Source organism: Lentinula edodes, assembly GCF_021015755.1.
Source record: "Lentinula edodes strain Le(Bin) 0899 ss11 chromosome Unknown C8R40scaffold_102, whole genome shotgun sequence".
NCBI lineage: Eukaryota > Fungi > Basidiomycota > Agaricomycetes > Agaricales > Omphalotaceae > Lentinula > Lentinula edodes.
Genome location: NW_025764408.1, coordinates 1 through 25,943, shown reverse-complemented (window position 1 = coordinate 25,943; position 25,943 = coordinate 1). Strand labels below are relative to the sequence as shown.

General features: G+C 49.9%; 1 protein-coding gene across 1 annotated transcript; it reads right to left on the bottom strand.

Moving 5' to 3' along the window:
- Positions 1 to 7,832: 7,832 nt before the first annotated feature.
- On the bottom strand, positions 7,833 to 9,930 carry C8R40DRAFT_1178829 (uncharacterized protein; the record flags this gene model as incomplete). Its single annotated transcript, XM_046232930.1, has 2 exons — positions 7,833 to 7,880; positions 9,511 to 9,930. 2 exons carry the CDS (start codon positions 9,928 to 9,930, stop codon positions 7,833 to 7,835), a joined length of 468 nt encoding a protein of 155 aa, XP_046078759.1.
- Between the last annotated feature and the right edge of the window lie 16,013 nt (positions 9,931 to 25,943).

Sequence of the window (25,943 nt, the reverse complement as noted above, 5' to 3'; positions counted from 1 at the left end):
AGTGGGTCAACACGAACAACTGTTTTTATAATATTTATGGGTTTTAAACGAATGCATCTAAATGATGATGTATTAATTTAAATGAATATCAATTAGATGGATTGCAGACCTAGGCAGAGACGTGTCCTTTGTCTTCCATCATAGGAGTAACACCACGAGTGAATGGAGTAGTGGCTCGTTCGACGGTCTTAGGGACTGGAACAGCAATCTCTGTAGGAGTAACGATGGTGTCCTCAGAACCAGTAGTGGGAATACTCTGAGCAGTAGCGAAACTTGCGTCAGAAGCAGAAGAGTCTGAACCAGAATCTTGGCGACTTTTCAAGATGCTGCAAGCTTCGTCCGCAATTACCTTGGCAATACGTGCACGAGTTGCATAAGTCTTGACCAGGTTTGCGTTAAATTCGAATTCAGCTGCCTGAAAGTTGAGTGTAGCAGCAATGAATTTGGTACTTTGCGACTCAAGAGGAGCTGGTGGAGTATCGAGATTGGAAGATACGACTTGAGCAAGAGCATGATTGATATGCTTGCTATGGGTCACTAAATCACGAAATAAGAATCCATTTGAAACGGATTTGAATTAAATTGATTCACCTTTATCTTCAGCGAGGCACGACATACAGTTAGAAGAAACATGACTGTCAGCGTGGCAATGAACCTTGCTGAGACGAGGAGAAACATCGTTCACAGCAGACTTTTCCTCCTTATTGGAACCTTTGTTGGAACCAGTGGTGGGATAGGGAGTGCTGCGACGATTCTACGACATGGAATGAGTCGTGGATACAGAACATGATAACATTCTAACTCACCTTGATAAAAGAGAGAGTAGGCTTCTGTTTGAAACTGCATTCAGTTCCAGACACCAACTCGTCCTCGGAGGCTGAGTTCATCTAAACGAAATTGATAAATCAAATTAATTGAGATCAGATCTGAAGATTTACCTCGACATCAGAGTCGAAACGAACAGATCTAAGTTCCCGTTTGATGTCACGAGAGGAAGCAAATCTTGTTGATTTCTTCTTAGACTTCTTCACGAAACGAGAATTTTCGGAACGAGTAGAAGCCTCGTGATCCGAATGAACTGAACGAGCACGATCGAGGAGGCGATTCCTGACGAAAGTGTTCTGAAAAGACTATTAATGTAAATAGTCACGAATGAAATTGATACATACACGAGCATCATTGGCAAAAGCCATGAACTTGAGATGTTGCTCGAAGTGAGAATCACTAACGATGTCAGGAAATAGTTTGTGCCCGAGACACAAAGTATCGATAATGCTCTGACGAGCAGTCAAGTTAGAAATTTGTCTAACATGACTACGAAGTGTAACAGGCTTTTCCTGGTAATAAACAATTTAAATTAATACGTATCAATTAAAATTGAATGTAGAAAACATACCAAGAGATCATGAAGATACTCGGTAGACCGACGAAGGACAGAAATTGTTGCCTTGTCGGGACTGTTCGTCTTCTTGCCTTTGTACGAAGCAAGTAGCTGCTGCAAAGCACCCAAGTGGGGCTCAGCAACTCGAGCGATGTCAAGATCCTTCTTGTGGTGGATAGGCATGCTAGGATGAACGATAATAGATGTTGATGGAACTTTATATGGAATGAGAGCTCGACTGAGTTCGACTAATGCAAGTCGACTTGGAACGAATGGCATATTGATAGTCATTTGGCCTGAGCTTTTATACCGAAACAGTGAAATCAAGCTCCTGACCAAATTAGGACAACTGAGGACAGTTGGATTCTTTAGTTTGGGGGAGGAGGATATCGATTTGATTGAAAATTTACAAAATTTCAATTAGACTAATAGTTTTGCAATTACATTGAATGGTATTGCGAACGCAGTGACCCAGAATTGATCAAAGCGATCATACAGAAGGACAAAATAAGCGGAATGAGTAAAGAAACTGCGATCAGAACCTGAAAGTGGAGTTGAGAATACCTTCCGATGTTGTTATGATCAATGGCGAACGGAGATCGACTTGAGCACTCAGGACAATGAAGACAGGAAAGTCTTGCAGTCCTGATCTCGCATGAAAAGTTCATGCCAGGATCCGGAATGGAGTTTTACTTTGAACCCCTATTCAAAGGTGGAACTCAGAATTGGTTCGATAATTCGCAAGCACTCATTCAGATTAAAACATGAATTGAGAATGAGCAAGAGCAGCTCCTCAATCAAAGTAAATGGGATAAACCAAGTACTTTGTCTAGGACTTAGGTTCACTCATTCAAATTAATATGAAAGTGAGCATAAAAGCTCATAAATTGATATGTACAAGATAGCAGTAAAGCTATCCACAACTAAAGCAATAGGTAAATGTACCTACAAGAAATACAAGAAAATACAAAAAAAAAAAATATTAGACTAATAAATCTAATAAAGTGAAATGGTCTCGAGCGACCGGTGGTCCTGAAAAGGTCCATAGATGAGATATTGGGTTGAAAAACCCGGATGACATGACCGCGAGTGGTCAGCTATAATGAAATATGCAGGTTAAAAAACCCGTCCGTCCGTGTGTGCATAAGAAAAACAAAATTAAAATAATAAAAAGAAAACGACGCCACGACCCCAAGGAACCAGCCACGATTAGAGAGTCTGCGCTGGCTCTGCCCCCTTTTCAGGAGACAGAGCTGGCTCGGCCAGACTCTCGATTGCAGGAAGATCCAATTCCATTGGAATGGATCCCCCTACTTGACTGCTGGCACCCTCGTCCGCAGACCCCCTCTCGACTTCCTTGAGGCCTTCCAAAGCCTCGGTAGCAGAATCCGGAGGCGGGGAAGACTCGACCAGGTGTCCGTGTTCGTCGATATGTGCCGTTGATTCGCCGGAATGGATGCTGCGTAGCAGATTGATCCATTCCCCCGGAGTTCGATTGTCGAAGTCCAGTCCACTCAAATTGAATGGACTGGGCCAACAGAATAGAGTGGCCATAAGGGTCCACTCATTTAGACTAATCGCCCGACGATTGGGCTCGGCGGCCTTGAGTGCTTCCAGTACGACGATAGGGTCCTCTCCGGCATTCTGCAGATCCAAGACGGATCGCAAGAAGAGGTCCCGCGTGGAGTCGAAAAGAGACTCGAGCTGTTTCAATTGGTCGTTCAAGTCGATGGCTCGTCGTAATGAAATTGCTAGATCTAAATAAAATCGAATGAATTAAATTAAATAAATCAAATGAAATTGAATAAAAATGGACTTACTATGCGTACTGCTAGTAGAGGCCTTATGGAGCGCGTTGAGCGCGTCCATAGCCAGCTCCACATCCAAGGACCCCAAGCACTTCAAACTCCGTGAGGAGCAGGCTTGACATTTGTACCCGGGTAGTGGAGCCGAATTTGCTTCCAAATCCCCTCGAGCAAGCGCCGAAACGCAAGCTTGACTGGGAATGGAAGGCTATATAAAATAAAGCCATATTAGCAATTAAATTAAAATAAGAAATTGAAAAACAACTTACGTCGCGGATTACCCGGTTAACTTGCATCAAGTCCTGCATCGTGAAACGAGCGTTTTGAGTCTCCAAAATGGAGCCCAGCTCGACGAAGTCAGGATTGATTGTAAGAAGAGGGTTTTCTCGAGTTAAGGCAGCGCTATTCTATTAAATTAATATAGTTAGCATTTGGAATGAATCAAATTGAATAACAACGACTTACCCTGGCATGAGCAAATCTGGGAAAGGGTGTGAAGGCACCAGTTGACTGCTCAGGGAGCCGTAATCGTCCTTGAGAGTCCGCCAGAAGTACCGGTTGGAAGGTATTATCCGGGGAACGCTCAGGAACGGGCTTCGCTGCAGCCTTAGACACTTGACCCGTTTAACGGGACGACGAGGCAGTGAAGCTACAATCGAATTAAATTAATAAAATGAGACGAAAAATGAAGAATAAAAATTCTACCAGATATGGAAGATGTCGTTTTGAGGCGTTTTGGAGGAGGGGCAATATCCTCATCCTCAGCCTCATCTTCAGACTCAACTTCATTGGAAGTTGAGCCCTCGTCAGTGACAACGATTTGTCGCGCTTTTCCTTTTGAGGCAATCGAAGTATTTTTCCTCGAACGAGGAGGGAGTCGAATCCTTTTGTAAGCCATACCAGCAGGAAGGGGACGATCAGCCTTAGAATCTTCAACTACCTTGACGGTAGTTTTGGATTTAGGCTCCCCTTTACCTATGGAAACCTTTGTAGACGAAGAGGCTACGGGAGCTGAGCCTGCGGAAGGGAACCCACTCAAGAGTTCATTATCCGAGTCTTTTGAACGGGCGGAACGGGGAGAAGCAACTGAGTGAAAAGAATGGATAAATAAAACAAAAATCTATGAATTAAAGTTATAACTCACGAAACGAGGAGGCATCGGCCTTGAGGTTCTCTAACTCCCGATTCCTTCTAATTAATCGTGGAGGAGCTACGAGCGCTTTGGAAACAGAGGTTGAAGATTGGATCTCCAAGGGTGGTGAGGAAGTAGTGGCCTTCAGTGCAACCGCCGATGATTCTTTGCCACGTAATGAGGCAAAAACATCCAAATCCTTAGACGAAACCATACGCATCATTGCGCTTCCCTCACGAAAGCGTAAACAAAACGGAATTGGAATAGCAGGGAATCGTTCGAATTTGTGAACACCCTGTAAATTAAATTAAATGAGAATGAAGAGAATGTAATAGAAAAGGAACACTTACTTCAGCTGAAGAACGGTGCTCCAGTGGAACCCCCCATTGTTGCGTCAGGTTGTCACGAAGAAAAATTGGAAGATCAAGAGATAGGGATTCTGCCGACAATAAAACTTGCTCCGCGAATAAAGGGCAATTAGCCCGACCGATCCAGAAGTCCCGAATATAAACCTAGTGAAAACCATTAATATAAACGATGTAGGAGGGGTTTTCAGTTACGCACCAGAAATGGTGCAACCTCCTCAAAAACATTGTAAATCTCCGACTCTGTTGGAGGTGAATCATCTACCAAATCCTGCAAAGTTCGAACTGCCATTTGGGCAGAACAATACAGATCCAAGCCTGATGCTACTGACAAGGGGCGCAAAGTCTCGGAAGGAAAGCAAAATGGAAGTAAAGGGCGAGGATATGAAAAGGCCGGAAAGGAACCAGATCCATCGTAATCCGGGGAATGTTGAGAATCAAGCAAAGGGGGAGAATAATCTCCCGCCTGAAGGCGTTGGAAAACTGCGCTTTCGAAAAATAGAGGAAGTGTTGATTTAGATTGAATACCCGCCAGCATCACTTGGGCCTCCATTAGAGAGCATGGTAGACGCGTGGAAGAGGCCGAAGCTCGAGTTTGACTCGAGGTCGAAGCCATTTTGACGAACGAGATGAAAGAAAGGAATAAAGAGGGAAAACGGACTTCAACAAAAAATTTCATTGAACCCCGTGCCCCAAACCAAATAAGTGTACACACTGAATCAGTGCGTACGTCAGAGCAGTTTTCCGTGAAATGGAAGCTCGTTCTGTGACTAGATGATGAAAAGATTGTGAATTAAATTTTCGAAATGTGATACGAATACCGAAAAAGTATTCAATTCAAATTGAGCGCTAAACTGTTACGATTCGTAGCAGGCGTGTGAATAAATTGATAAGATGAGCGCTAGAAACCCATTTGAGGGCATCCAAATTGATTGGAGAGCACGGAGAAGTAGAGATCCAAACCCAGTGATTTACATTAAAAGGAGATATAGTCTTGTCGAATCAATCTAATAACAGATTGGGTATCCTTTCCCTATACAAAACTACGGATGACCGAGGACGGTCAAATTCTTTAGTTTGGGGGGGATGACACGCCTAAATTTTGGCTAGACGTCGCTGTGAATTGTGACATTTTCACGTATAGATTTGTATCAAGAGGACTGTAATTGAGACCCAGATTGACAGTCAAAGTCAATACTGAATCAGTCTAATAAGTTGAAGGGACCATATACCCATACTACCACAAGTTGGTTAGTTTACCCATCCCCGATACTACCTACGGATAGCAGTCTACCTGTTTGTCAAGCAGGATTATACCAGACTCGGACTACATCCGAAGGATGACCATTCACGTATGACATACCAAGGGTATTCTTATTGGACCTTACACTGGCAGGAGTTTGGAAGAACTTACTCAAGTGACCATGAACCGAGGATTGACTCGAAATGACTTTCTAGAACTCAGGAATTATCAAATACTCCTTCTAAAACGAGATCATGCATTAATCTAAAAAGACTGCGATTTAGTCTAATAGACCAATCAAGTTGCATGGTTGAGGAAAATGACTAGAAGAATGATCGAAGTACTGCGAGGCTCCGAAGACATATCAAATGAATGTCAAAGAGTCCTGACGTAGAAAACATTGAAGAATGCAATTAAATGAATACTATGTGTAACTCCCTTGATTGAGTATAGGCACAATGGGTGTCTATTGAAAGAGAGAAGCAATTAGTTTAATCCGGATGAATCAGATTGATAGGATTAGAATCGAGGAGAGCTGATTTGCCTCCGGACGAGGTGACAAACGATCGAAGTAAGTGTTGAACAGCAATGACAGTTGAACACCATTCGAGTCATCCTCCAAAAAACAATTAAATTAAATGAATATTGAAGTACCTACCTATGTTTGGAGGTATACTAGAATCTTGGAACCAATATGGACCAAATAAGGACATGTAGATTCAAATTAAATGGTATCTGATTGAGTGTAGAAGTTTCCTTGCGGTTCCGAACGTTTATTGTATTAAATTAATTGTACTATGCGACTCTATATTCTGTATGTATAAATAGCGATCCGATGTATCTGGAATACAAGGGATTTTGGGACGACGTTGCAGTGCTAATCCGTAAAAAGGAAAGACACACTCCCGCCAGACTAAAACCTCTTCGCTAGCAGCCATTCGGGCCCGGCACTTGTGAGTATAGGAACGTCGTGTTCTGCTCCTTGTGACTGCGAGAAGTATATCCAGTTGTTGGGTATTCTCCGAACTTAGGATCAGTCGTTGGTCTTAAGGGCAAATCACGCTGTGTGGTTGTGCCAGCACATAGTTCTAGCCCTCTGTAGGGGTCTGTGTGTTTCGGTTTTAATTTACTTTGATTCAAACCCCCAATTCTTGATATACCCAAATCAATACAAACCAAAGCACAAATCGTGCTGAATCTACCTTGATCAAAGGAATATATCGAATCCTTAGAACAATTCAAATTGATTAATCAAAGCTTCGTACTTAGCTCTCAAAGCTTTGCGGAACCTTTGCCAACGCTACCCCTTGCTATTAAATAAATTTGATAGCAGTGAACTCGCATATTGTGTATTAGATTGGTTGGTTGGAGTGCCCATTAGATTCCTTCCTTTCTCTTTCACACAAAAACGAGGCAAGCTCGTTACCGGCGCCTCCCCTTCCTCCTCTACCTCCTTCTCCTCCTCCACTATCTTCTCCTTTTCCTGTTGTTCCTCCTCTTCTTCGCTATTTTCCATTATCTGCCTCCTCTTCAAGCCCCTCGGCCTATCAGAGACCGATCTCGATGGCCCTGGTGTTGCTGGTCCGGACATCGCGTTCCTGGTCTCGATAGTGATCAACCGAGCGTGGTCTTCGTCCTGTCGACGCAGGAGCTGCCTGAGGTATTGATGAAACTTTGAGGTAGCTTCCCTCAAGGCTTGATTGTCCGCTAGAAGTTGAGCCATCTGGCTTTCCATCATGGCCATCCGCTCGCCGCTCGGTCCTCCTTCCCGCTTTACTTGTACTGGCCGACCCGAGTACGAGCACTTTACTTTTGCATCGTGACACGGTTTGCAGATTACGGTACTCCGTTTTCCTACCTGCTCCAAGCAGGGAATTTTCTTGCTATAACACCGCTCGCAGGGTGCTCAATCTTCGTCGTCTTCGTCGCCGTCATCCGGTTCTCCGCCACTAACCTGGTAACGAAATGAGTAAGTTAATTTTCAATAAGGAAGCGGGTACTTGTCATGCCTTGGCTACAACCAGACCAGCCCCAGTACCCCCAGTACCCGCCACACGTTGTCATACTTCCTACCCACCTTCTGTACCTCCTCTGCACCTCCCCAAGCATTACCATGCACCTCCCCAAGTATTCCTGATATAACTCCCCAAATGACCTTCACCCTGACGCGCATACAAGATCCTCCTAACCGTTAACCCCTTTTAGTACTAATCTCGATTACCTCCCTCCCTCGATTAGCTGCCTCATGTCTCCAGATGTCCTCTTGTTCACTTCCTGTACCTATTTAAGTAGCGCCGCATCGTCCCAAAGCCCCAGCTTGGTATATTTTGAACACACACCCTTTACATAGGTCCAGTCCCTGTCCCTTTGTACCTGCTAACCGTATGGATATTTCTTTACTCTCTGTTTTCTTATCTCTGTTTCTCTCTATTCTTGTCTACTGTTTCGACGATCGTCTACACGATCCAATCTACACTTTTGCTTCACGTGTGAGCAATCCGAGTGAGTCCTGTGAGGCCCTGGCACAGAGGGCCTGCTCTGGTCTTACCCAGACTGGGCCTAAGCAAACGCGGTAGCCGCCTAGGCCATACGAGGAGGTATGGGAAGTGCCAATACTGGTGAGGGGAGCCTAACCAGAGGTGGGGGTAGGAGGTTGAGAGAGGTGTTTAGAGAGATGAGACAGAGAAGAGAAACAGAGGTGAAGGAAACAGAGTTGAGGGAAACAGATAAAGAGGAAATATATGACAGGTGAGATGTGTCAGGCCCTGTTAGCAAGTACTAGTAGACTGTACTAACAGGGACCAAGCCAGGTTGGAAGAGTTTCCAGGTAAGATTTGACAATAACACACTGGGGAGCTCCGAGGGGAGTCCCCAGCCTATATACAATACATGTGACAGCCATGTGGCATATTACATAATGGTGAAAGCGGACAAGGGGAGCTCTGGGTATACAGTGGAGAGATATAGGAAGGTAATGAAGAGGAATATGATAGGTAAGGAAGCAAGATCAGGCAAGGCATGACAAGTCCCCGGGCTCCCTTGAACAATATTAAAGCTCCCCCAACGCCTAACGCCTTGGAGAGCTAACCTCCCCAATACCTCCTCGAGCTCCCCCATTGCTCCCTAAGCTTCGGGATCTTGATCTAGGTAACGTCGAACTACATACCGCTTCGCCGTTACAACCTCCCACACTCGAGGACGCCCACCCTCGATCCCAGTCCCCAGGAACCTACCCTCCCGGGCGTATATCTTCTCAGGAGCTTAGACACTCCATACCCAATCCCAATACGACCTATTCAATCCTATATTGACGTTCTAGCGAGTACAACTCCTACCACGCAATACTACTAGGTTCCGTACATCCATCTTCCCTACCTACGCCCTAGGGACCTCTCAGGACCTTACAGGGACCTCCTCCAGGGTCACACCTCTCTGTCTCATCAACTACTAGGTCATTCCTGTCCTCGGTCGCGGTTCCCGTAGCTCCCTTCGAGCTCCAGCCTGCTCTTAGCACGCTACAGCATAAATTCCTTATACCAAACCCACCCTAAGACCTATTCTGACCCAGGTCTTACAGTACTCACCTCGTTCCCCTGGGAGGCCTTTCCCTTCTTCACCACACAAGGGATGGCCACTTCCACTCTACGAGCAGAAGTAGTAGCCTCACCTGGTGAGGGCCCCCGACAATTCCGAGCCGCTGCTGCTGCTGCTATCCTCCTTCTCTTCTCTGCGTTTTCCTCCTCCATCCTCCTGGCATTGGCAGCCTGAACGGCAGCCTCCTCCTCTGCCTTCCGCTTGGCCTCTTCCTCGGCCTTTTTCTTCTCCTCCTTTCTCTTCCTGTTCCTTTCCCTGGTATGTTCCAATTGGAGCTCGAGCTCCCGCTCCTCATCAGACGGATCCAGCATTGAATGGCGAGTTGGAGCCGAAGGTGGCGAAGGTTGTCTACCCGTAATGGGGATAGAGCCGATGGTGGTAGTCCAGGTAGTAGTACGACTGGAAGACATGAGAGAGAGGACTTAGAAGTTTTGGATTGAAGGACCACGGCAAAAACCCGCCTTAGCTTTATAGGGTCAAAACGGCGCACGGACCAGCAAAAATTTTCCTTTGAATTGAGTTTGGTTTACGGGGAGCCGGAAAATTTCTTGGATGACTAATGACAATTCCCGGTACCAACGGCTTACGAAAATTTTTCCTGCTGACTGATAGGACAAATTTCCGATGCTGATGGCGATTAAAATTTTCCTCTGGTGACTAATCAACTCCCGCTATTAACAGCTTTTGAGGGCTCAAGCCTAAGAGGGGGATACTGTCAAGCCCATGCCTTGGGCCTCCATTCCAAAGATCCACTGTTTATTGTAATCTCTGCTTATTGTTTTTTCTCGTTACACATACCCTTCCGTTCTAGTCTCTCCTTATTGTCTTTTACTTTACCCTGCAGGTACTACACGTATAGCTCCTAGTAGTTAGTCTGGCGCTCCGCACCGATGCGCCGTTCCGTAGATATAAATACTGCCTGCATGCTACTGTAGTTCCTCAGTTTAATTATTGACTTAGATCGACTTAGATTCCCTCTTAACTCTGTGCTCCTCTAAGTCTTCAGGCTCAACGCCTTGAAGTACATTCTACTCTACCTTAGGACTTCTACGTTCTTTGGTTCGCTCCTCGTCACCAGCGATACCGCCGCTCCGACTTGGCTGCTACTTAGCTCCTCCCTCTATACTCACGATCTCCGGGGACTAACGGCGTAACGGCGGTGTTGTTAATAACTTCACTACTGTCCCACTCGTCTTCCGCGCTTAGACACTCTGTGACCTCTGGCACGGTTACACGGTGTACATGATCTTAACAGTCGCTCTGCCCCAAAGTTTGATCTGAAAAATGAGGCACTCTTGCCAAATTTCCTCGAGGAGTTCGAACATACTGCTAAAGTGGCAGGGGTCGATGGAGACGCTGAGAAGATGAAGAGGACAGTCCTAGGATACCTCGACGCCAAAACCATGAGGTTCTGGCAGTCACTGGACACTTTTGATGACAATACGAGGACTTGGGAGGACTTCAAGATCGAGATCTTGGACTATTACCCCGGCGCAACGGGTACTGCTGAAGTCACTACTGAAGAACTGGTACAGGTTGTCGAAACTTTTCAGAAGAAAGTTATTGTCATGCCCTGGCTACAACCAGACCAGTCCCAGTAATCATCACACGTTGCCATACGTCCTAACCACCTCCTGTATGTCCTCCGCACCTCCCCAAGTATCACCCGACACCTCCCCAAGTATTTCTGACGCCACTACCCAAACGTCCTTCATCCCGACACGCGTACGAAAGCGCTCTAGCCGATAACCCCTTTAAGTATTAATCTCGATTACCTCCCTCCCTCCGATTAGCTACCTCATGCCTCCAGATGTTCTCTTGTTCACTTCCCGTACCTATTTAAGTAACGCCTCAATGTCCCGAAGCCCCAGCTTGGTATATTTTGAACACACACCCTTTTGCATAGGTCCAGTCCCTGTCCCTTTGTACCTGCTAACCATACGGATTTCTCTTTCCTCTCTGTTTCTCTACCTCTGTTTCTCTCTACTTCTGTCTATTGTCTCTCTGATCGTCGGTACGATCGAATATACGCTTTTACTTCAAGTCTAAGCCTTCCGAGTGAGTCCCCGAGCTCCCTCGAACATTACTAAAGCTCCCCAACGCCTATCCGCTTGGTAAAGCTACTCTTCCCCAAACCTCCCAGAGCTCCCTAGCTACTTCGTAAGCTTCGGGACCTCGATCTAGGTAACGTCGAAGCTACCCCTCACGTCGAACTACGTACTGCTTCTCCGTTACCACCTCCCACACTCGAGGACGACCATCCTCCAACCTAGCCCCCAGGGACCTACCCTCCCTGGCATATCCCTTCTCGGGAGCTTACACCCTCGAGACCCCGTTGCATAAACTACCTACTCGACTCTATATTGACGTTCTAGCGAGTACAACTCCTACTACGCAATATCTTACGGTCCCGCACTCGTCCCGAACCTCCCTACGCATTAGGGACCTCCCTGGACCTCCTAGGAACCCCTCAAGGGTCACCATCTCGTCGTTCCAACCACTACTAGGTCATTCCCGTCCTCGGTCGCGGTTCTCGTAGCTCCCTTCGAGCTCCAGCCTGCTCCTAGCACGCTACAACATAAACCTCCGCATACCAAAACCTACCCTAAGACCTATTTTGACCCAGGTCTTACATTATACCAAGCTCTCCCGTCACCGAACGGACTCGTCGCGACGAAATGTCGGCGACGTCAACGGAACGACCTTCTAGTTCCAAGACCGAATTGAAGAAACAAAAGAGCGCCTTATCTCGTGGAAACACGACACAAGCTCAAAAATCGAACCAGGCTGCTAGCTCCACTGTCATCACGGTGGCAGCTGGTCAACGCCTGATGTCCATCCCAGAACAGTCGTTCGGGGATGAAACCGCCAGCAACATCCGGACCCCAGAGGGACGTCAACCGGAAGTTCAGGGGCCCCCTCCAGTGGAACCTGGGATGGGACCACCACAACGGAGGTTTACCTCCATGGGTTACGCCCAACCTGCCAGTAGTCCCATGGGAGGTTTCGCATACTCCCCTACCTGGGGAACGAGAGGACCTCCCCCTGGACCGATACCGCAGCTAGATATGGAGTCAGCTTCGAACGCGGGCGGAAGAGTCAGCGGTCAAGTAGCCGCTATCGAAAGGATACAAGGGGGAAGTACTGACCCTCTCACAGTACGACAACAGGAGAAACTTCCAGAGAGGAGGGTATCCCCTGCCGTATCCGAACAATCTCGGACTTCATCTCGGAGGTTACCAACACCTCCAGTACAGTCCCTTAACCTTCCTCCCCCGAGACGAGGAAGTTCACTCTCCAGTCTCCTGAAGAGCCCAGCTATGAATACGCCCAACTGGGAGCGTACACACGCAATACACCATAGCAGGACCAACTTCCCAGTACAACCCTTGTCCGAAATGACATTGCGTCTGGAAGACGTCATTCGAATTCAGGAGTGTATCCCGGAGGATGTAGCTATGGTCCTAAGGGAGGTATTGGAGTCAATGGGGATCGAAATATTGGGAGACGGTCTCGAATTCTCAGACCTACGAGTACAGTTCCTAACAGTGGGAACTCAACTGGAGATAGACCTCCCAGAGAAGGCCCAGCAGTGGCTGATGACCCCCGCGAACCGATCAGATTTTCTCTGGCTGTACAACGTCCTATTGGACCCAGAGAGGATGTTGGAACTGTTAGAGGCAGAGGCACGTTACGGGCGATCGTTCCGAAACTCGAGGGGAATACTTCCCCTCCTCCCTCATACCCATGGAAGGGAGAAGGAATTCTGTGGCGAAGCAGGGCTACGTATATTGTACCGAGCCTCTAACTACAGATCAGGAGCCGTACGGTTTGAACCTCCCCCTTCGAGGGTGAACATACCGAACTACCAGGCGATCCAAATACTTCGGAACGCAAACCTAGCGGAAGCAGCAGCTAAAATCGATGAGGAAAGTAACGAGGATGCTAACGCAATCGCTGCAAAAAATCGTAGACGCAGGAGGTACACCACGGCTCACCTCCTGGCCCCAGTGGAGTCAATGCCTGATCAGGATAGTCCCGTCCGGGTCCGTAACGGACAGACGGTATACACGTACACGCCCATGAGGCATATGCACCAGCTTCTGGTGAGGAGTGAGGAGTCTGAAGCGATGTTGTGTTCGCAGGAGACCCGACATCGGACGCTACTAGCGGAATCAGACACTCTGATGCTGTCGGAGGAACTTTCTGGATCGAATCTAGAAAGAGCTTTGGAATTCCGTCGCAGACTGGTCGCGGATAATCGGGGAACCTCGTATATGGTTCAATGCGAACTCGAAAGCGTAGGGGAGTTCCCTCCGGAGCAATTTGACCAGAAAGGGCAGCTCCATGGATCTGATGGTCGTTTCCTGGCGCAGAAACATTCATCGCCCAGGAATACCGAGGTTCCTGAACTCCTTAACCCCGGTAACACGGCCACGAGGAGCCCCCAGTTACGCTCTGGGACCTCCCCCACTGTACATGCCTTGGCTCAAAATGCGACTCCTCCCCCCAGAGTTAACCTGCAAACGAAACCTTTAACCCCAGTCTCGACGCAGCGATACCAGTTTGGTGAGGTGAGGATAGATGGCGCACAACATTCATCCCGGATCTCCGGACAAGATCTGACAGCTCGGTTGGCTCCCAACCCTGTACACGTTCCTCCAAGACTGAGCAATCCATCAGTCATTCCGTATCAAGGGTCGGTATCGATGCAATCTCAGGCAGTGGGAACGGAAAGTCAAAGGGGTCCGAACCAACGAAGAACGTTGGCAGTTCACGAAGAGGCGGTACCCCCGCAGGGAGCTCCTTTTGGAACTCCCTTTGTAACGGGAGCTCAGATGAACCGACCTGGCATGGCGTTCGAGTCGGCACGCTCTCAGGAATCGGTAGCAATGATCCAACAACAGGCTCGGGTCATTGAGACGCTCCAGGAACAACTCCGCGAGGTAAAGAAAGGATTCACAGCGGGGGAAGTACCGACTGGAGGACCCCTTTCCAAAACAGGAAACACGGCGGGATTATCCGGGCGAGCACCTAGGGTAATGAGAGAATATACGAGGGGGGGTCCTTCTCCTGTAGTTCCCCAGCCAAGGAGCTGGCAAGCTACGGAACCAATATCCTTTAACCGAAACACTCCTATAGGAGCTAGGGATGGAAACCCCCAGGAAGAACAAGCAGGACAGATCCCGGATACTCCGAGTGTGGACCGACGACGTATTCACGAGTGGGGAGCCCGAGTACAAAGAGCTGAACTAGGGGAGTATGGGAGACCAGAAGGAGGAGCGTACGCGTTGGAAAACGAGGGAGGAGGCAAAGGCGGTTTTAACCCCCCTCCTAGAGTACCTCCCCCACATTTTTCTAGTCAATCGAGAGATCGAGAACGACCTCTGAGTCAAGGGGGACAGGGTCAAAGAGAACAGGGAGGAAGGAGCGGGGGAGGGGCACCACCTCCGCCTCCTCCTCCTCCACCACCTTCCGGGGGACCGGGTGATAGTAATTCGGAAGGTTCCAATGAGGGGGAACAGAACCAATCGAGTAGGAATGGTGGAAGGAGAGAGGAGGACAGAGGAGAGCTCCCCACTGGAGCTCCTGACGTACCTCCAACACGCTATGACCCGGACCAACCCTGGTACTACGATCCAAGACAAGGTTGGCACCGTAAGGCAGCCCCTAGACCTCCCAACGAGGGACGAAGTACGTGGGAGAGCAACGAAGAAAAAAATCGGATTACCATTGAGTCGAAGCTCGACGTCGGTAAGATCGAAAGCTTCGCAGGTGACGACCGGTCTGCATGGAAGACGTGGGTTCTCAGTTTGGAAAGGATGTTTGGAGTGCGTCCTACCATTTATGCTCGGGAAAAGGACAAGTGCGCTTCCGCAGCTAGTCATCTCACTGGTGCAGCACTCTCACACTTCGACACGTTGAATCGGCAACGACTGAGGGGGGAGTACACCTGTCTCGAGGACTGGACAGAATTTAAACGAGAGTTCGGTTCCAAATTCGGACCCATCGACGAGGCGGACGAGGCAAGGAGGAGGTTGGCCTGGATGAAGCAGATGCCGGAGGAAAGCTTCGCCAACTTCTTCATTCGCTTCAACGAATACGCTCCTCTGACCGGGTTTAATGACGAGGCTCTGGTAACATACCTCAAGAAAGGGGTAGCTCCCTGGTTGCCTCTACAGGTTGTTACCGGAAGGGAGGAACCTCGATCCTACGACGAGTGGACCCGAGTGTTCACGAAGTTGGACGGAGCTGTACGTGCGCAAGCGGAGAGTTTGAGGAGCCTCCACGGTGAAAAAGCGCTGCAAGGATGGCTGAGTCGCTTCCCCGGATTGGAATTAGCACCGGAAGCTCCTTACAAGTCCCCCTTGCGTCGGGAACGAGATCCAGCTGATGTCTGGACCTCCAATCCGAAACCAGCAGCGACAGGGAGGTTCCCAAACAGGCCCAACTGGAAAGAGGGACGACAAAGGGCGTCTGCAGCTTGGGGGGAAGGAGAAAGTTACGATAGCGAAAACCGAGAGGAGGACGAGGACTGCTGTCACTGCAGGGATGGAGGAGAATGGACTGAAGCGGTCCTCCGAGCAGGAGTTACCGACACTGGGAGGAAATGGACTCCTGAGGAAAGAGCGGAGAAGTGGAGGAGACGAAGGCAGGAGCTCTGCATGCGTTGTGGACGAAAGGAACACTGGGCAAAGGACTTAGAACGTCCAGTGGAGGATCAAGGGAGCTCAGAAAGAGCTTCCAAGGCCGATTCAACTCGAGGAAGAGGGACGGCCAACCAAGGGGGAGGTCGTAAGGACGATTCAACTCGTCCTTTAGAACGGATTCGCGCCGGGATCGTGGTGGAAGAACGGGAGGGAATGGACGATCTATGGAACGTCCACATCTTAGACTCACCAAAGGGAGGTGAGCAAGAACTGTTGGACGAAGTGGGAAATGGGCAGGGGGCTTCGAGGTAGATCAGGGCGAACTGCGAAGCCCCGCAACACCTTCGCCTACCATAATAAGAGCTGCACTCGCGGGGAGTCAGCCAGCTCGTCTCACATCCCGATCCTACAACTCCTTCATCATCCTTACACGATTTCCGTTCTCAGACCTCGATGAAGACAAAGAATATGCCACACTAGTGGATAGTGGAGCAACTAGATGCTTCATAGACAAAACTGTCGCTATGCGACACCCAGAAAATTTGGTTGACCTAACAAACAGTATCCCTTTGGAGCTGTTCGACGGGAAACCTACCTCCGCAGGATTGATAACTCAGACCTACACTGATCAGATCAGTTTTGCGGATGGAACAATACACAAGGTGGAGTTCCTAGTAACTCGATTACACCCCACGGCTCCAATTGTGCTAGGACTGCCGTGGCTACGCATGCACAACCCAGTAATTGACTGGAAGGAACTTTGCCTGACATTCCAGGACCGAAACGTTCGAATCTCAGCAGCCCTTGCGTCGGAAATTGTCCAACCAGGCGCCGAGGGAGGTACTGAGGAGCTAGGGAGGGGGGTAAACGGCAAAGAAATACACGCAGGAACTCTCCAATCACCTCCTGAAGCTCCTCAACGACCTCCTGAAGCTCCACAACCACCTCCAGAAACTTCTCAACAACCTCCAGAAGCTCCCCTTAGGGCTCCAAGGACGAGGGTGAAACTAGAGGAAGTAAAGGACGAAGAGTACGAAGCGAGTCAACCAGGTCCACACAAGTTATTCCCCTCGGACAAAGATCTAGGGCCAGACGACCCAATCCTTATGGGGATCAACGAATGGCTAGCATTCGCGAGCGAAAGCACGGAAGAAGAGGTGGAGGAAATCCTCGAGGCTGGGCGATCCGCTATGGAGAAAGTAACCCCGAAACCAACGAAGGACTCAGAGGAGGCATATCAAAAGTGGAAGAGTAGGGACACGGAACGATCCTCCTCCTGGCCCGGAGCTAAGCAAAAAGTCCGGTGGAGGAAGAAAAGGAGGGAGCATGGACCTTATCCCGACCTCCCCACTTTAGACATCGAAAGCCTGAACATACCCAAGATTCCTTCAAGGTCTGGTCTGACTCCCAAGGGTTCAATACGGCGCAACAACTTCCGGAGAAAGCAGCTCATAGCGGGTACCCATGTGGTGGAACGAAAATCGGACCCAACCATACAAGGGAAACCCATCAGCTTAATAGGAGCTGCTGGGATGGATCGTCTACTGAGGGAGGGAACCCCAGCGTACTTCCTTCATATATCGCCAACGAAGGAGGAGTCCCCTACTGAAGAAATGCTCCGGGCGAGTGATAGCAGCGCCACAGAGGGAGTGCAGCAACCAAAGGATCCTGAGAGTGGGGACCCTAGTTCGGAACAAGGAGGGGTCGTTAGGGAGCTCGACAAAGAAGAATCGAGGCGTCAGGAGACGGAGGAGTTAAAGAAATCCATTCCCGTCCAATACCAGGATTACCTGGACGTGTTCTCACCTGGAGAAGCAAGAACGCTACCTCCTCACCGACCCTACGATATCAAAATCGAGACAGAAGGGGATGCGATACCGCCCATAGGGAAGCTCTACAACATGTCCGAGAAGGAGCTGAAATCCCTCAAGGAGTACATCGATGAGATGTTAGGCAAGGGGTTCATACGATCCTCCAGCTCCCCTGCGGGAGCTCCTGTCTTGTTTGCCAAGAAAAAGGATGGTACCCTGCGACTCTGCGTGGACTATCGAGCTCTGAACAAGATTACGAAGAAGAATAGGTACCCTCTACCGCTGATAGGAACCTTAGTGGATCAGCTACGGAAGGCGAAGATCTTCACAAAGATCGATCTCCGCGCAGGTTACAACAACGTCAGGGTAGCCCAGGGACACGAGTGGAAGACTGCATTCCGAACTCGGTATGGGTCCTTCGAATACCTGGTAATGCCCTTTGGGCTCACGAATGCTCCCTCCGCGTTTCAATTCTTCATGAACGAGATCTTTCACGACATGGTGGACGTTTGTGTGGTAATTTACTTGGACGACATTCTGATCTACTCAGACGATGAAGCATCCCATGTCGGACACGTCAGGAAGGTCCTTGAACGACTACGGGCGAACCACCTCCATGCAAAGCCGGAAAAATGCGCGTTCCATGTCGACACCGTCGAGTACTTGGGGGTGATCATATCACCATTGGGCGTGTCCATGGACCCAGAGAAAGTGAAGGCAGTAATCGACTGGCCAAAACCAAGGACGGTGAAGGAACTCCAGGCGTTCCTCGGTTTCGCAAACTTCTATAGGAGGTTCATAGACAACTACTCGGGGATCACCAAGGTGTTCACGAAGCTCCTCCGAAAAGATTCAGTGTGGAACTGGACATCACAGTGTAGTAGTGCCTTCGAACTTCTGAAGTCAGCATTCTCCGAAGCCCCGGTTCTGGGACATTACAATCCGGACCTACCGGTAGTCCTTGAATGCGATGCCTCCGACTTGGCTATAGCAGGGATCCTATCACAGCTGGATCCCGAAACGGGGGAGATACATCCTATCGCCTTCCATGCACGATCAATGATCTCCGCGGAACTAAACTACGATATATACGATAAGGAGCTCCTAGCTATCGTGGACTGCTTCAAGCAATGGAGGGCGTACTGCGAAGGATCCCGACATCAGATCCAAGTATACTCAGACCATAACAATCTCCAGTACTTCACCACTACGAAGCAGTTAACAGCACGACAAGCCCGGTGGGCAGAGCTCCTTTCAGGATACGATTTTGTCATAAACTATCGTCCAGGGAGGTTGGGAGCCAAGCCGGACGCGCTCACCCGCAGATCAGACGTGTATCCAAAGAAGGGAGCTTCAAGGGACCAGGTCTTAGCAGGGAGGGAACGGGTACTCATACCTCCAGAACGACTGAACGCTACCATCCTTATGAACGAGGACCTCCTAGTGAATCGAGTAAGGGAAGCTCCAAAGGACACGACTATAATTGAAGCACTAAAAAGGATTGCACGCAACGAGGAGGAATCTTTCGTTTGGGAGGATGGACTGATAAAGAGGGGAGGTCGTATATACGTCCCAGACGTTGGGACCCTACGAAGGGAGGTCCTACAGTCGTACCACGACCACAAACTAAGGGGACATCCGGGGGAGAAGCGCACCAAGAAGCTCGTAAACCAGCTGTTTTTCTGGAAAGGACTGTCCAAAGACGTGAACTACTACGTGCGGAGCTGCCACTCGTGTCTGAGAGCCAAAGCCAGCCGCTCCAAACCTTACGGGAACCTCCGCCCGTTACCAATTGGTCAACGACCTTGGTCCTCAATCTCCTTAGATCACATCACCCAGCTCCCAGCCACTGCGGGACCAGAGAAATACGACGCCATCCTCGTAGTAGTCTGCCGACTCACCAAACAAGCCATATATGTTCCTTGTCATACGACGGATAAGGCGGAGGACTTTGCCAATCTATTCATCACATACGTCTTCTCAAAGCATGGGATGCCCTCCGACATAACTTCAGACCGGGGCTCCCTCTTTGTGTCCCAATTCTGGAGGGAGCTCTGTAGAGCATTAGGAATCGAGTCCCGACTATCAACCGCGTATCACCCACAGACAGATGGACAAACGGAACGAGTAAACCAATCCGTGGAAGCGTACCTTCGAATCTATTGCTCCTACGACCAAGACGACTGGGACCTCCTCCTACCAATGGCCGAATTCGTATACAACAATACCCCAAACACGACTACAGGTGTCTCACCATTCTTCGCCAACAAGGGTTATCATCCAAAGTTGTCCATTACGCTGGAACAGGTGCAGGAAGCGGAGGTCAATGAGTATGCGTCCAACCTCAAGGAGCTACATACGTACCTCCAGGAACGAATCGAGGTAGCTAACAAGGTCTATGCGAAGTACGCGAACCAAAAACGCCAGGAGGCCCCGGACTGGAAGGAGGGTGATCAAGTCTGGTTAAATATGGAGAACGTCAGGACTAGACGACCAATGAAGAAGCTGGACCACAAGTGGACAGGTCCCTATACAGTTTTGTCGAAAGTAGGAAGTCATGCCTACCGACTGGACCTCCCGGGAGACCTCCACAAGATTCACAATGTGTTCCATGTCGACAGGCTGAAACCCCACTTCCATGACAAGTTCAAACGCCAGACCTCCCCGCCACCCCCAATCTTCATAAAAGGGAAAACGGAGCATTTTGTCGAGGACATCCTTGACTCTAAACCCAAGAAGGGACGACCGGAGGAAGTGGAATACCTCGTAAAATGGGAAGGGTATAATGATGAGTTCAACTCCTGGGTAGGATGGGAAGGTATGGTGGGCTCGATCGAGCTCCTACGTAGCTGGCACAAACACCACCCGAGGAAACGCCAGCCATCGCGTCTGCAATGGGCCTCGTTGGAACGGGAAGCACGGGAAGACGAGGAGGAGGGATCGGGAAGGTAGAAGGGAGTAGAGGGGGGAACGACAACCATGAGGACACTACGGGGACCACAACCCCATATCCACGACTAACTAACGATACGTGCATCGGAAGGTTCACACTAGCTGAATGCACCATGATTTTAATCTCATTGATTTTCACACAATACGACGAAGGTTCTGATTATTCAACAAAAACAAAAGATCAAGCAAGTATAATATTCAACAGAAGTACCAAAAAGGGAATGGGACTAAAATTACAAAAGGGATGCTACAACGACTCTTCCTTGACGATTCCCTGATCCACCGCCAACTCGGTACCTTCCATAGCCACATCAATCCTACTGGCATAAGCCTCCTCCGTCTCATACAACTCGTCATCATCGCCAGTCAGATCGATGGATAGGCTGGCAACGGACCCGAAAAGGAGGGGCGGAACTGAGGAACGAGGAGGAGGAGAAGGGGAGGTCGGCGACTCCTGCTCCGACAGGAACAGAGGGACTGGAGGATGGGAACCACCAGAAGGAGAGGACACTGGGACAATCGGCGCTTCAAAGGACTGCTCGACGTTTGTCTCGTCCGAAGATTCGGGAACTGGCCCCGTTGACGACATGGGGACTGGGGGATCAGGAACAGGCAGCGGGGTATCGGTGATGTGGTGCATGTACTGCAGCATTAACTGCTCCCAGTCCTGCGTCAACTGGTCGTCACTGGGGATTGCAGGAACTAGATCGTCCCACCGTCCAGCACCCCCTCGGTGAGGGAGAGCCGTTGACAAAGACAACATACGGCGATGAAGGGGAGGTTCCAACGAGTCGGGAGGGGGGCTAGTGAATCCGGCGTGTTGAGCAGCAGTCAAAAACGGACGATCACTGTCAAAACGGGAGTTCTCCAACATCAGGGTGTAAAGGCCCTCGTCTTGGTCGACAGCATTGTTAAAAAACCACTGGATGCTGCTAGTGGACCGTATGTGGAGGTCCCCATGAACACCACGCGCCGTTTGCATATAATCCAAGGCCAGCCGAATGTTGTGCTCCATAATGTCGGGGTCCTCGGTTTCCAGAGCACGACGAAGGAAGGCAACGACCGCTTCAATGATCGCACCAATGTAACGGTTGTGATGGTGAAGCACGGTGGCAGGATCAGAACGATAGAGGCGGTGGGCGAGAGTAGCAACACGACGAAGGTCCGCCCGAACCTTGACGAGGTCCCCTTCGAGTTGTGAGAGAGGAGGAAGGACCACCTCGTAATAGCCCTCATCGGGATACTCTTTAATCATACGCTCGACGAAAGCAGCACGACCACGAGTGCGATGGACCTCCTCCTGAAGCTCCTCCAAACGAGCACGTTGGCGAGTCGAAAGGGCATTGCCCTCATCCGTAATACCGTGTTGATACAACAGAGCAGTCGTCAACTCGGAAATCCTACGGGAGGAAGTGGAAAGCTTCCCCGTTGCGTCGTCCCGATCCTTCCTGGTGATACGAAGTTCTTCCTCCACCTTCTGGAAACGCTCTAGAAGACTCTGTAATGGGAAGGTTAGACAAACGATAGAGTGAGGACTGCATTCCTACAACTTACCTGGTCAGACGGTCCCGAAAGAGCCCTATCCAGGGTATTAAACTGGTCGATGATGTGACGATACTCCTCCTGGCGCTGGAGGAACTCCTGACTGGAGGACCTCAATTGCTCCACCTCCCGTTGTCGAGATTCGAGAGCATGCGAAGTATCCCGAAGAGCAGAAGTCAGGGAGGAATTCTCCCGCTGTGAATCTGCAAGCTGAGCCTCCAGCAAACGAACCCGAGCGGCAAGACGCTGATTCTCAGCACGATAAGGGTGCGAAGCGGGATTGCGGGGTACCAGGGCAGGACGGAGAATGGGAGGCATGGTCGAGGAAAGAAGATCCTGCCCTGTACCTTTTATGGGTGTTCGAACAGGGGAGGAGGAACCGGCTTGCTGAACCAAACCAGGATGGACTTCCGCCGCATCCGCCAATCGAACCAAATCGCTGGGACCCTGCATCGGCAGATCCCTGTTGAGTACCCCCATTAAGGAAGGGGAGGAAGGAGGGGGAACAGGAAGGGAGGTAGGAGCCACCGAGCGAACAGGCGGAACCACCAACCGAACGCGACGGAAAGGCTCTACATTCACTTCGACTGCAGGGGATTTACGACGAGAACGCTTTTTGGGAGCATCCGTTTTGGGAGCATCCGACCGAATCTTCTTGCTGGAGGGACCAGCCACAGGCTTAGGGGAACGATTGCGCTTGCGTTTAGCTGCAACAGCTGCTTCGTCCCGCTGCAAGGTCATAAATTGCTGCAGCTCTTGCTGATCAGCATCGACCGCGTCCTGCTCGTCCAACATATTCAGCTCGAGAAGGATGGAGGTGGAGGAGGTACGCGCATGAAGCGCAGAGTCGTATTCGCGCCAAGCAGTCAGTGGAATACCCCAAGTCGATTTATGGGCAGGAGTTCCGTGGAGCTCTAAGAATCTTCGGCTGTAGGCAAGATCCTGATTACAGCGACGAGCGAAATATCTGAACCGGAGGATCTTCCCCAGACTGCAAGTCTTCTTGGACGAGCAGTTCGTACACCGAGGGGAGCTTGGCAACACCTTACATTTCCCTGGGGTCTTCAGACAATTGGTACAGGGAGATGCTACCTCCGCTAAAATAGGCCATAAAGGATCATCCTGGCAGTAGGCTGACAGCGATTTGCCAGTGTTGAAGACCGTTTCGAACAGCTGAAGCTGGGGACGAGACGGCGACTCGATCGTAAAGGCTAGCTGATCAGCCTCGACCTCCCCATCGGATTCAGGAGCCGGGGAAGGTACCTCCCCCAAAGCGGTAAGAGGGGGTAACAATGGAGATGGTGTGCGTGAAAAAGGTCGTGTAGGGGTGGGAGACATCGCAGTTAGAAGAGTTTGACTCGTAAAAACTGAGGCGGTGGAAGAAAGGGAGAAGCAAGAATCTGAAGGACTTCAACAAGAAAATTTTCGGGTACCACGTGAATGTCAGGTGACTGCCCAGAAAAACGCGCCTACCCATCGCGAGGGCGCGAAGGGGTTACAGGGGGGGGTAATGTCATGCCCTGGCTACAACCAGACCAGTCCCAGTAATCATCACACGTTGCCATACGTCCTAACCACCTCCTGTATGTCCTCCGCACCTCCCCAAGTATCACCCGACACCTCCCCAAGTATTTCTGACGCCACTACCCAAACGTCCTTCATCCCGACACGCGTACGAAAGCCCTCTAGCCGATAACCCCTTTAAGTATTAATCTCGATTACCTCCCTCCCTCCGATTAGCTACCTCATGCCTCCAGATGTTCTCTTGTTCACTTCCCGTACCTATTTAAGTAACGCCTCAATGTCCCGAAGCCCCAGCTTGGTATATTTTGAACACACACCCTTTTGCATAGGTCCAGTCCCTGTCCCTTTGTACCTGCTAACCATACGGATTTCTCTTTCCTCTCTGTTTCTCTACCTCTGTTTCTCTCTACTTCTGTCTATTGTCTCTCTGATCGTCGGTACGATCGAATATACGCTTTTACTTCAAGTCTAAGCCTTCCGAGTGAGTCCCCGAGCTCCCTCGAACATTACTAAAGCTCCCCAACGCCTATCCGCTTGGTAAAGCTACTCTTCCCCAAACCTCCCAGAGCTCCCTAGCTACTTCGTAAGCTTCGGGACCTCGATCTAGGTAACGTCGAAGCTACCCCTCACGTACGAACTACGTACTGCTTCTCCGTTACCACCTCCCACACTCGAGGACGACCATCCTCCAACCTAGCCCCCAGGGACCTACCCTCCCTGGCATATCCCTTCTCGGGAGCTTACACCCTCGAGACCCCGTTGCATAAACTACCTACTCGACTCTATATTGACGTTCTAGCGAGTACAACTCCTACTACGCAATATCTTACGGTCCCGCACTCGTCCCGAACCTCCCTACGCATTAGGGACCTCCCTGGACCTCCTAGGAACCCCTCAAGGGTCACCATCTCGTCGTTCCAACCACTACTAGGTCATTCCCGTCCTCGGTCGCGGTTCTCGTAGCTCCCTTCGAGCTCCAGCCTGCTCCTAGCACGCTACAACATAAACCTCCGCATACCAAAACCTACCCTAAGACCTATTTTGACCCAGGTCTTACAGTTATCTCCACAACCCAAGAACTGGCAGAATACCACCGAGAGTTTGCAGTGGTGGCTAAGGCTTTATGCACCCAGGGAACCCTCTCTGAAATCCTAATAGCCCAGCACTATGTCCGTCCCTTCCCAGAGAGCATTAGGGCACGAATTGACACAGGGCTATATGTCCATTACCCTACTAAAAAGGTCGGACAGGCTTATACCATAAACAAGATACGAAAGGTTGTTACCTTTCTCCTCTCCGACGCTTCAGCTCCGGTTAGCTCCGGAAGTTTTCGCGGTGGGGATCGGACGACGATTCCCCGCTCTACAATCAAAGAAACGCCAGCAATTAAAGCCAAAACTAAAGATTCAGAAGATTCCCTATCCCAACAAGTAGCGGCGCTCACCCAAATGATGCAGCAGCTGGTAAGGGATAACAAGAATTGAGAGAATGGAACACGTGAGCCGCGCGAACCACGAACGGATAGGAACTGTCCCTGGGACGATTGTCCCGCTAAGGCGTTGAAAGAGTGTCCGGACCTGGCAGACTGGGTAGCCAAAGGGAAGGTAGAACGGAATGAACGAGGATTTGTACAGCTAAAAGGAGGACGGGACCTGCCTAACAAAACCAAATACAAATGGGGCCTGGTAAAGACCAGGTTCGAACGCTACTTCGAGGAGAATCCATCTGCAAAGACATGGATCCTCGATGTCCCACAACCATCCGGCAGTCCCTTGGCACCCGTGCTAGCTGGCATAGAGGTCAGTCAACACAATGCGTACACCCTCCATAGTTACCAAGGCCCGTCGATGTTGGCCACCGCAGCTGCGTATACTCTCCAATGAGAGAACGATCCATCTGAAGCGGCGGCGGTAAGGGACCTGATATTCAAAATGGAAACGCGCA